At 37.3% G+C, this 12649-nt stretch overlaps 1 protein-coding gene across 1 annotated transcript; it reads right to left on the bottom strand.

Moving 5' to 3' along the window:
• Positions 1–1191: 1191 nt before the first annotated feature.
• pth3r (parathyroid hormone 3 receptor) lies at positions 1192–12205 on the bottom strand. Its single transcript, XM_056771597.1, has 13 exons — positions 12043–12205; positions 7309–7417; positions 6746–6856; positions 6484–6605; positions 6133–6227; positions 5222–5372; positions 4830–4983; positions 4534–4594; positions 3836–3902; positions 3354–3448; positions 2786–2927; positions 2262–2303; positions 1192–2000 (listed from the first exon to the last, which is right to left on the bottom strand). The coding sequence occupies exons 1-13, from the start codon at positions 12106–12108 to the stop codon at positions 1566–1568; spliced, it is 1650 nt and encodes a 549-aa protein (XP_056627575.1). The 5' UTR covers positions 12109–12205; the 3' UTR covers positions 1192–1565.
• Between the last annotated feature and the right edge of the window lie 444 nt (positions 12206–12649).

Genomic DNA, 12649 nt, shown 5'->3' with positions numbered 1-12649 from the left:
GCACAACGGACTTCCTGCAGCTAACATAGGAATTTAATCCCCAACAAAATGCATTATATCTCCTAAAATCACTAATCATTTAATATGTATATCCTTGTCTACAATGGGACCTTCATGCTACAGTCAGCCTTGTTTGGGTTGTAATGTGTGACATAAGGATCCAAATTACCAGCTGGGACAAATCTTGCACACTTCATGTACATTTTCTAAGTGTTACTCAAATAATCATGGCACATCAAGCATTTGTGGATTTTTACAGAATGCACGTATACATTACAGCTTTTTTGTCGTATTGTAAATTGCAATTGTCAATTAAAGTATTAACTGGGCTGTATTGCCAAAATCTTATCAGGCCACGGCTAAATTTAAGTTTGTGTGTGTTTTTACATTAGTGTTAGGCAGACTGAGAGTGTGTATTTATTGGTCTGGGTTTGCACTTGAAACACTGCTGTGAAATTCCTAACTGCAATGAGAGGGAATCTGGGCAGAGTGTTAAAAGAAAAGAAAAAAGAGATTTCATCAGCTGGTTGGATATCGGGCAGATAGTCAAAGACAAAGGAGACATTTATCACGCTCAACCAGTTGTTTCTATTTTTATAACATGGTGTATATTAAGCAGTGTATAAAATATTATGTCACATTTTAGGCAAATCTATGCCACTGTAAATTACAGACTAACATTTTAGATAAAGCATCTCTCTTAAATCTCAGTCCATCAATTGCGTTTCATGGTTGGGATGTCTTTGCGAATTGTTCACGATGTCCATCACTGTACAGAATAGGTTTGAAAAGTAAATCCAGATTTAAGTCAATACTTATAAAAAGCACAAAATGAACTGGCATCATCGCAGTTTTAAAAGGGCAATTTCTTTTCAAATGTGAAAATTGCATATTAATAATCAGATAGTATGTGAACCAGCAAATACAGACAATTCCAAAGGATTTACATAATACATTCAAAAGCTTGGTTGAAATGAAATAGTTAAGACAACAGTAAAGAATGGTTAACACATACATTTTTTTATTATGATATATTTCATAAAAACAATGTAATAAACATATGACATTTATTCATAGAAAACGAAAGGAGATGTTTTAAAGAACCTTTACACAACAGTTTAAATACAATAACAGTTCATAATAATAACAACTAAGAACCAATACACCATAAATATCAACTGGAAACAGAAATGTAGGTTATTTTCATTTTTCGTTGAACTATTCCATTCAAATGTTTATCAGGAATGTGTGGTACAGCAAAAGGATAAATATTTGCAGTGGCCTATACTGTATGTCTCATTAAGGGACCATGCAGGTTCAGATTTGCCACAAGGGCTAGTCCATAGTGGAAGATGTAATGTCCTCAAATCCAGAGAAATCTGATGACATCAAAGCTATGGAAAACACAAAGTTCTTAATGAGCTGGGAAATTATTTCCATGCTTTTTATTTTTAATGTCTGTAGCCTATCTACAGTAAGGTATTTAAAGAAATTGGACAGACATTGATGTGAGCTTCCCTGCTTTCCGAGCTGGCAGTTTTCTTATTTACACAGAAGTCCAAGAGTCAAAGCATTGTTTCCACCTCTTTCCAAGATAAAGACCCAGAATATTCCTCATCTGCTACAAAAGATGGCTCAAGATCATGGTCAGTTTCCCTTACTTTCCTGCATGTCTGACCGCACATCGCATTTCTATCATCCTGCCTCAGGAGCAGCTCATTCTGCTGCACTGGTAAAAACAGAGTCTCTGTGTTACTGAGCACAAAGCCGGGTAAGTTTGGTGAAGTGTGCAGATGGGATTGTCCTCTACACCCCATGGTCCCCAGGGGCAGACTTTTAGTACCGCTGACACTAAGGCAAACACTTTGTGTTGTGGTGTGTGACATCATGCCCCCATAGTAGCCGCTCCCACCCCCCGCGCTGCTGGTGACACGAGCCTTCTGCTTTAGATCTGATGTGAGACTGCGCCTCAGCCACGCCTTCTTAACTTCAGCCTGCACCTTTGTATAGACAGAAATACAGGGAGATTTATTTAGACTGATGTACACGCAAATTCAAATTGCATCACTTTCTTGAGATTATTATTCTTTCTCCTATTCAAGCCAAATTTGAAAGACAATTGTAAGTGAGATGTTTGTGGGTTCATTGAAAAGTGTAAATAGTGTGACTGTGGCGCTTCCATAACAGGATACACCAACCAGTGTTACATTTCCATACAATAAATACAGACTCATATCAATGTAAAAAAGTTGAACACTTACCTCTCCATTGCAGAAGCAGTAAATAAAGGCTACGAAGAAACCCTGTAAAAAATGGCATTCTTCTTAAGGTTGGACAATTTTTAGGACAGAACATGTTACCATGTTTCGAATACGAACAAGACACTATAAATAAATTGTAGCCAGAACCACAGTCACAAAACACATTTGTTTCATCAGCTAGATGCAATAGGATTCTAGAGCGGAAAATGGCCTTAATAAAACACTTTGATGTTGTGTTTATGTGTTTAGTAAGTTTTATGTGTTTAGTAAGTTTAGTGTGTTTAGTTCCTTTAGTAAGGGGTGAGTATTGATGACAGAATTTTCCATTTTTAGGGTGAACTATTCATTTAAACTAAATAAACATAAAACAAAGAATATGAAAATAAAAGCTAAATCAAAGTCTTAATACAACTACAAAAAATTGTAAGGATTCAGGGATACATTTCTAAGCCTTAGTTGTACAATTGCATCTCTGCGTATTTGCAAGCGTGTAGTTTTGTCATAGCTAACTGGACTTGCTTTACCTGTGAAGAGTTGAACAACATTTCGTAATGCATCTGAATCTTCCACAGAAGACCTGTGACGTCAGTGTATGGAAGGGCCATAAACAACATATAATGAACTCCGAACAGTGGCATCAGCACCAGGGTTGACTTCAGCAGCTTCCTACAGTTAACGTAAAATAAATCACTATAAAATAAGCATAGACTAAGTTTAACAGAGATTTATTCCATTCTTTTGTTAAACAGTTTACACAAAAAAACTGAGTGAATATCAAAGCTGTGAAATCAATGAAATTTACTTAAATATTTATATTGGAACTCACCCAAAATAAAAAGTGTTTTAAGAATATAAATTGTTAGTTCAATTAAATTTCTTTAATTAATTAAACCTCATAGAATAAATGAAATACTATGTACATTTTAAATAAATTAACTGTTGGGTTTTTAAATCAATGTGTTTTTAATACTCATTGGCAAAAATCACCAAGATACTTTTAAAAGATTTTTATGTAGATTTTTGTGATATTTACCAAGCCACTGAATGAGTGTATGCGTGTCGTATGAATGTGTACGTGTAATTATTTATAACCTGTATTGCTGACGAGGGTCCAGTTTTCCTGTGTTTGTTTCCCACAATTTAGATGCCAAAACCCTGATGATATTGAGGAAGAGGAAGAAGTTTACCTGGATGAAGAGTTTGAGGAATATAAGTGACTTATAGCAGGCACAACACACATTTTAATGCTCCGTGATAAATAGTCTGCTCGAAAGACCATAAAAAGACTAAGGAAATTTAAATGTTTGTTGAGTGTTGAGTGGATGAACACTATAATACATTTTTAAGACTATTATCAATCCAAACACACACACACACACAGTTTGATGAATAATGATTTACATATCACCGGTGTTCATCTTGAAACAAAACAGAAACATATTTTAAAATCTCACGTAGTTTACAGTTCCAGACATGGTTTTTAGTCTGGGACTAGGTTTAAGTCTTGTGTGTGAAGGCAGGCCAAAAAGTTTTAGATCATCATTTTTATTTACTAAAGAAAAAAAAGATCTTACTATGATAGCTGCCAGGATTGGTACTTGATAAATCCACTTCAGGTTGCCCGCACTAATATCCCAGCACCTGATAATAACAAAAAATACAGACATATTCACCGCATTCTTGTTTTAATGTGCTTATTTAAGTCATTTTGATGAATTCAGTATTCATTAAATTAATATTTTAGATAAAATGTTATCAATATTTTATCGTAAAAGGTGCTTCTCCGTGCAATACTTTGACAGACACAAAAGACACAATGTTGCATCTTCCACAAATGGGTAGTTGCACCTATGCCAAGAGACCAGACTGAGAACTGACAATTTCAGGGCTTATGGGGAAGAAATTGTTCAGACATCAGCAAATTCTTCATCACTTCACAGATTCAGCCTCTTTACGAGAGGGAGACAGTTTGGAAAAATACATTAAGTCATGCCTCAAATTTGCTAGAAGGCACATGACAAACCGTGAAACCTTTTGGAAGAAATTTTTATGGTCTGATGAAACTAAAATTGAGCTCTGTGGTCAACAAGCAAAGTGCAATGTGTCAAACACAGTTCAACACCCAGGTAACACTTGTGGTCATGTGTAATGTTTTCCAATGCATCAACATTTAACAGAAACTCTCTGGAAGAATGGAGTGGGGTGAATATTCGTGAAAGCAGCGTGTTTCAGTGAATGAATCTGTACTTTCTGTTTGCGTGTAAACACCTACTGTGTGTCTGCCAAAGACGCCCGAGCACTGACCCATATGGATACGAACACAGCAGGTATCCCTACCAAAGAAACAAGAGACAATAAACCAAATGTTGCAGTGAAGTCATGTGAACGTTTTTCTACCACCAAGAGAATAATGGATGACTCCTCTTTATCCACTGATATCACAGTCACATCTATATTTGTTAGTACCTAACAAGAGGCAAGGAGGGGTCAAGTTGGAACATGCTCTCTCTTATAAGTCGCTTTGGATATAAGCATCTGCTAAATTAATGGATGTAAATGTAAACTGACCCCAGCCGATGATTGTCAAAGCCCACAGACAGTTCTTATCAGACAGGAAAGCCATGAAGATTAAGCTGTGCAGGTACAGGCCCTCCACCAGGATCCAATAATGATTGGTAGCCAAGAGATACAGGAAAAACGTCACCGCAACCTTGCAGCCCACCTGAGCACAACAGATGAGATGATGAGATTCGATATGTGATGCAGCAGAGAGCAGACATTTCTGTGAATAATAATTTTACACAAACCTATCAATGCCATCAGAACATTATTGTGCGTGTGACATACAAAATGTTTAGTTGTATTTACATCTATGGTCACTATGAATAATTGTTGTTTGTAAGACAAAAACATAAAGATCCAGAACGACATTTTATATTTCGGTGTGTGTGTGTAAGCACCATGTAGGGCCGTCCTACTGCCCCATCTTCCAGTTTGGCCTCGTCTGTTATGGTATACAAAACAGCATCTTTCACAAATATACTAACTGCTCGGCATATGAATGAGGTGAAGAGGTGGATGTGGATGTAGTTACGGGTGCAGTGAAGACGCCTGCAGAAAAACACCAATGAAAAATTGTAAGCATAATAGCAAAAGTTCCATTAACAAATGGAAATGTATAAATCAATATTTTCTAAAATAATTGAGGTTCAATACGTGAAAAAATATAAAATAATCAATAGTGATCATCATTTACTCACCCATTTTAAACCTGTGTGATTTTCTTTCTTCTGCAAAAGACAAAAGTTATTTAGAAAATGTTGTTAACCAAAAACCGTTGGTCCCTGTTGACTTCTATTGTATGGACACAAAACCAATGCAAGTCAAGGGGACCAACGATTTCCTGTTATCAACATTCTTCAAAATATCTAATTTTGTGTTCTGCAGAAGAAAGAAAGTCATACAGGTTTGAAATGACAAGAGGGCGTGTAAATAATGACAGCATTTGCATTTTGATGGTGAACTATATAATTACAAAAATAGTTCAACCAACAATCACCAACGCTTTGTGGTTTCCTCGCCTCTTGTAAGTCGCTTTGGATAAAAGTGTCCGCTAAATGCCTAAATGTATATGTTACCATTGTTCTTAGATTTGCTTAATTTCATGTAGCAGCCAACTTCAAACCAGAACTCATGTTTCATTTAAAATTTTGCTGTGCGTATTTCTGTGCGTGTAGTTTTACAATAACGACAGCACAAAAAGAAAATCACATCAACTCACATTGACGTACATCCTACTACTGGATTAGGTTGGCAGAGAGAGTTTATTTTTTTAGATGTATCTTTCTGTTAATGTTGAGCAAGCACTCACGTGAAATAGGAGAGAATAAAGACAGCCACCAGTAACGCTGTCAGTGATATAGAGTATCCAATAGTGTACATCAGGTAAAGACGCTCAAAGACCACCTGAAGAACAACAGAATAGCACATAGCATAAACTGTGTTAAAGGAGAGTTATATGTGTTGATTACCAAAGATGCAATTTGTGCGTGTTATAGATACAGTTCGTATGGTTTAAGTTGGATTCAACACTAATCATTCCATGCACTAAAGAACAAAACATAAGATTCATAAAAGTGGGAAGTAATTTTTGTATTACTGTAACATATGAATGAGATTATATGGAAATGTTTATATGGGTAATAACTATGTATTTACACACCTCCTGATCGCTATGGTTGGTGTGTAGGTAAGTAGTACATTCTGTATAGTTGGCCCAAGTCCGGTTTAGAGTGGGCACCTGTTCCCATTTGCCAGAGGCATCACAATGGCGATACGCATGTCCTAGAATACAAGACAGTTCTTTCTTAAATTAGTAGCAACATAAATATCTGTTAAATGCAAAGGTAAAGCAGGATAAAGATTAATATTTAAGGCCATTTCTATTTTGTGCCTAGAATTCATTTATTGAGAGTTGTTCAGACCTCTGTGGTTAAAGTCGTAGATGTACTCGGGACACAGAACTGTAACAAGCTGACTGGGTTTTCCTTTGGGCCAGCAAATGATCCCATCCCACTCAGGAACACAGCAATCCTCTGACGACACACAGATGAATGTCAATTTCATAGGTTTTATCATTTTCAAGTAGGCATAAACGAATAGCAATCAATCGTATTCTCCAACAAAATGTTTGAAGGCGCACAGTCTCCTCAATAGACAAAAAGCCTAAATGACAAAGCACCACATCTACATTCATCATCACAGAGTAAGAAGGCGTTTTGTTTATGGCCATTTCGGTGTGCTGATATGAAGTGACTCATCACCATTAATATAAAAGAAACCTGAGGCCAAATCAATATTCCTTATCCTGAAATCTCGACATAAACAGAGCCTGCAGTCTAATTTGCTGTATCAACGGATGCTGCTGTTTTCAGGAAATTGGATCTGTAGGAGTAAAAATATCTGATCACTTCAGTTCGTTTCTAACTATTTTGAAAAGCCTGATATTACCCCCAAAGCTCACACACATCATGCCCCTTTTTATTACCTCCGATTAGCTGATCTTGCTGAGCATGGATGCTTTTCTCACACCTTGCCCGTGCACCAATCAGAAGAAAGATCTGTTCATCTCTGGTGATGACATCATCAGAATCAATCTATGAGAGCAACAGAAAACGGCTTAAATGTGACAATTCCAACTCACACAATAATAACAATAAACATTTTTGTATTACTATGGCAAATTTTATTTTGTTTTGTCAGGTTCGGGTGATCAAGGACAGAGGACGCAGACATCGGGTAAGGGGTTAACAAGACTTTTTATGATAATAATGACAAAACAAAAACCCACGAGGGGGTAAAATAACAAAGAACACGGGTCAAAACATGACAGATAAACAGGAACAAGGACTTACTACATTAGACAAGACTAAAGATTTGACAATAACTACAAACAACTACACAGAACTAGCCACAGGGACTCACCCACACAAATCGAAATTAACCAGCACAAGACAGAAAACACAGGGGCATAAGGGAACAGCTGTGGGGCATGAAATAATTAACAATCAATAATGAGGAATCGAGGGGGCGAGGACAAAGACGAGACCAGAGAGAGTGCATGACATGTCAAAACAAACAATGTTATGTCTCTCTCTACACCAAACATGACGCTCTGTCATGATACCAAGAAAGACATGACATGATGAGGGACAATATAGGGACACAAGAGTCCAGCGGGGAGCACAAGAGTCCACGGGGGCAGCACAAGAGTCCAAAGGTGGGACCACAAGAGTCCAAATAAAGGCAAGGCTGGGGAACAAAAAACAATGATGCCGGCTGCACGGGATTGGAGAGCCGACTGGAACGGATTGGAAGTACCAGCGCTGCGGCCGGACCCGGACTGGATGCCGGCGCTGCTGGACCGGACCGGAACTGGACCCACTAGGGTCCAACTAGGGGGACCCACTAGGGGACAAAACAAGAACTAAAGTAAAAACAAACAAAACTCACTATAAGGGACAAGTCAGGGACGAGGGGGGGGGGGCAAGGCAAGGCCAGAACAAGAACAAGAACAAGATAACCAGGACAGGGACTAACATGAATATGGTACGAAGAATGAATCGACAAGGGACAAGGGACAAAGAGAAACTGAGGCTACAAATAGGGAACACTAATAAGGAAAATTAACGAGGGGCAGATGAGGAGAATCAAACACTAACGGGAAGATTACACAGGGCAAGTAAGGGGAATGAAACACTAACAGGAAGATTACACAGGGCAGGTGAGGGGAATCAAATACCAATGGTGCAATGATGGGGAAACAAGGGGGCGGGGCCAAAGCAGTTGACAAGAAGACACGTGGCGCAATGTCATACAGAACAGCCAAGTGTCTCCACACAAGAGATAGCACATACAAGACATGGTACTGTCATGACCCTGTCCACAAAAAAATCAGTACCCCTGCCCTAAGAGACACCCCTTGGTGTCTCAAAAGAAAAACTAGCAGGGCAAGACAGACAAGAACGAAGACAAACAAGACTGAGAAACCATACAACAGAGGAGGGGGAACATAATGGCTACGATAAGGGATTGGGTATATTTAAAACAAATAACATTAAAGGGAGGGGGGTAGGAGGGACTTGGACTCGTTTTGACTAGCGGGAGGAGACTACTCTGAACTAGACACAGGGACTCATCCACACAAATCGAAATGAACCATCACAAGACAGAAAGCACAGGGGCATTAAATAAGTGATCAAATTAAGAGGGAACAGCTGTGGGGCATGAAATAATTAACAATCAATAATGAGGAAACAAGGGGGCGGGGAAAAGACGAGACCCGGGAGAGAGTGCCTGACATGTCAAAACAAACAATGTTATGTCTCGCTCTACACTAAACGTGACTCTCTGTCATGATCCTGCCACTAGACCAAGAAAGACATGACATGATGAGGCAAAATCATGACAGTTTTTTTTTATTTTAAAACAAATCATACCTTTAATGGTTATAGAATATAATGTAGATGTCCAAAACACAAAGTAAATATTTTATTTGTTAATGTAGATTGTGTATACATTTTACTAATTTAACAGATTGCTTTGAAAAGTGCAAAATTTATATTTTTAATAAGACTCATATTATACTCATAAGTTAAATATTCATTCATATTTTTAAATAGTGTAATGTACTCTTTACATCATATATATATTTTTAAGTATATAGTTAACAAATAAATTGTCTTTACTTGTACATGGATAATGCTGTATACCTGCTTTGCACTAGTGGGAAGTTGAAAGGGCTTGACTTTATAAAACAATTTTTGTCATGAATTTTGCTGTGATCTGTCGAAGTTCCTCCAGTGTGAGCAAATGTTCTCATGTTATATGTAGACAAAACCTTTTGGATAGTAATGTTTGTAAGGTTTTTTTGCTTCCCACAATCTCACTCAAGAATCATCCATCTTTCACCAAATCTGGCACACCTTGTTGTAGGCTGATTCTTAGTGCGCGTTTCTTAGTGTTGTGAAATATTTGCACTTTCCTGTGGTATGTGTCGAGCTCTTCAACCCTTCAGAGAGCACATCCAACCTTGCAAACCCCACACCCACGAGCATCCACCACCACCCACCCCACATTATGAGCTCTGATCGGTGGTTTCTCACAGAAACACAGGAGCGTTTGTGTCCTGAATACATTTCACAACCACCAAACAAAACCAGCATACCACTATCTATAAGATATGGAGAGAGTGCGTGTGAGAGACACAGAAAGAGTTCAGATCCAAAAGTGCTGTCTGACATTTTTCGTCTAAAATTATTATTTTTATCGGGCTCCGATATTTATATTTAAAGTTATCTCACTTTAATGGCATAGAGGACATATTCACTTTCCATCTAACACTTTGCATCAAAATATAATTTATGGTTATTGAGTGTAACAATGAATCGATAAGTGTTATAATTTATTAGTTAAAATTATTTAAGAAACATTGCAAAGCATTATAGGGGCATTATAAATACATTAACACTATTTTTATAATGTGTTGCCAAATTTTCTAAACAATCAAGCTTCAGACTAACGAATCATAAGGGAAATCAGTTCTTTTGAAATGGATTAATGGACGCAACATATTGGGAGTTATGCAGCATAGAGAGTGACATACAAACAAATATTGTACTCTTACTCACACCTACTGTATTGACAATCTAGTCCTTAACACCTGACCTGAATGATTTTGAAATGTGGAAAGAAATGCAGTGGGGTACACATACAAGAAAGCTGCTGTGTTCATGTGTGTTAGATTTATGTTTCTAATGCAACATCTATTCAATTTATATACTAATTACAGTCTAAAATAACAATGCATTAAAAATTCCCAGATTTATTCAAATAATCAAAAACACCTTAACTTCATGCTTGTCCTTAACAAACGTTTGATCTGTGGTCTTTTAGCCTTGAAACATGCACACTTACATCATGCATCTTTCAATCAGACTCAATCCTTGAGGTTAAATCATTTTTTCAGTCTAGAAGTAAGCTTTTAAATTTCAGATTAATGTAAAAATGTAGTAAAACAATTTTACCAGGCAACTTCTATTCCAGGGAAACTGCTGCGCTCCTGAAAATCAACCAGACCTCTCTGGGTTAAACTATGTCTCTTGATTGCCCGTTCATCAAATGTTCATTTCTTTTGGACAAACTCATTTTCTGCTTCAGTGATCACATGTGTGTGGCCAGTCTTTATGAGTCTGACAGCATTAAAAAGCTGTGGCATGCCTTCCTTTCCACATTAGCCTGAAGTAGTTTCAGAAATGAAATCTGAAAAGCCGAAGAAATCCCAGTTTGATTACTACTTTGCAGAAAAGAAAAGTGAAATATTGTAGAGAAGGGCGTGCTTAAGTGTGTCAAACAAACAATAAGAAATGTTAAAAGGTAAACATGATGATTTTTAGTGAAGAAAAGATCTTGGAATCTAACACATACCACCTAAACCAAGTTCTGAGTTCTGAAGTTTATCAATCCAGGTCATCTTGAGGTTTTTTAACATGTCAAAACACCTACAGAATTTTTGTGATATTAAGATTTCCTGTTAAAATGCTTAACTCACATTAGACATTCATTTGTTTTGTGCTCAATCAATGTTTCTGTCACTTTTTTTACACATTAACTTGTGTACATCTTTCACACTAGTACTAGTTTGTCCTGTTTTAATGTTGGTAAAGATATCTGTAACATATATAACAATAACCATTCCATTTTCATTTACAGTTGGCAGACATATGAAGTTTCTAAAGCAACTAGTGCTTTCAAGCTTCACATTCTTTATCTTTTTATGTGTTCCCTGTATCAAAACCATTTTTTTTGTGTTGCAGGCAAAATGCTTCACCAGATAAGATACAAGAACACAAACAAGAATTTTAGCTATTGTTCTTCTTACAGTATTTTGTAGAATATGCCATCGTCCCAAAAACAGTTTGTGTTCCCAAATACTTTCCAAAAACACATGTTAACAAACTTCTCCACATGCTTGCATATTCTTTGCCTTTATAATTCATATTTAATTTTTTTGCACAATAATATACCGAGTATGCAATGTGTGTAGTATAATGTTAAACATTAGATCCAGAAACCTATAAAAACAGATAGTTTGCCTTTCTGACAACGACTTTTCTAAAAGAAATACTGCCTTCAGCTTGATTTCGAATTGCATTAGAAAGATTAATCAAATATGTGAAAATCCATATGGTGTAAATGAACAAAATGTTTGTGAAGTACTCACCAGAGCCCTGGCTTTCATCAGCACACTGCACAGCATGAAAGCCACAGATACCTCCACTGACAACATGCTTAACCCAAGACCTCTGACCTTCTCCAGAACTTCAGATCAGCAGAGAGCTTCACTTTCTAAAGCTCTTCTTAGGACACGGTGGTCTCATCAAAGAGCTGAGAAATGTGAAGCCATCGCTCTTATATTGTGTTGTTGTATGCACCAGCGGTCAGGTTTAGCTTTGGGTCATAGAGAACCTTGTTTGTGATTCCATATAGACAGATTGACACAAATAATGGTCCCTGGATAGGTATGATGACACTAGATCCTTCCCAGACAACAACCTTCCATTCCTGCCATCGTTCACACTCAGATATGATTGAAGATGAGACTTTGGAGTCTTCTCTATGTGTTCTGCAGGATAGCTCTCCGAGGTTCGTAATGTGCTTGTCACCACTGTTTATCATGTGAGATGGGCAGACCCTCAGGTCTAAAGAGGTTAACCCTTCATTATCTCTCAGCGTCTATTCTTCAACCCCCTCCCAATCCCATTCATGCACACACATAAGCATCTCTCAAATAAAATATTTTAATTGGTCAGTTGAGGTTAAGGAATTTA

Source organism: Triplophysa dalaica, chromosome 17, assembly GCF_015846415.1.
Source record: "Triplophysa dalaica isolate WHDGS20190420 chromosome 17, ASM1584641v1, whole genome shotgun sequence".
Lineage (NCBI taxonomy): Eukaryota > Metazoa > Chordata > Actinopteri > Cypriniformes > Nemacheilidae > Triplophysa > Triplophysa dalaica.
This window is presented reverse-complemented; position numbering and strand designations above follow the sequence as displayed.

Excerpts from the sequence above, each read along its gene's own strand:
- pth3r (XM_056771597.1), bottom strand. The coding sequence starts at position 12,108 with ATGTTGTCAGTGGAGGTATCTGTGGCTTTCATGCTGTGCAGTGTGCTG. Across the intron at positions 6,228-6,483 it reads CCAACCATAGCGATCAGGAG|GTGGTCTTTGAGCGTCTTTA; the intron begins GTGTGTAAATAC and ends GTTGTTCTTCAG. Across the intron at positions 2,928-3,353 it reads GACCCTCGTCAGCAATACAG|GAAGCTGCTGAAGTCAACCC; the intron begins GTTATAAATAAT and ends CGTTAACTGTAG.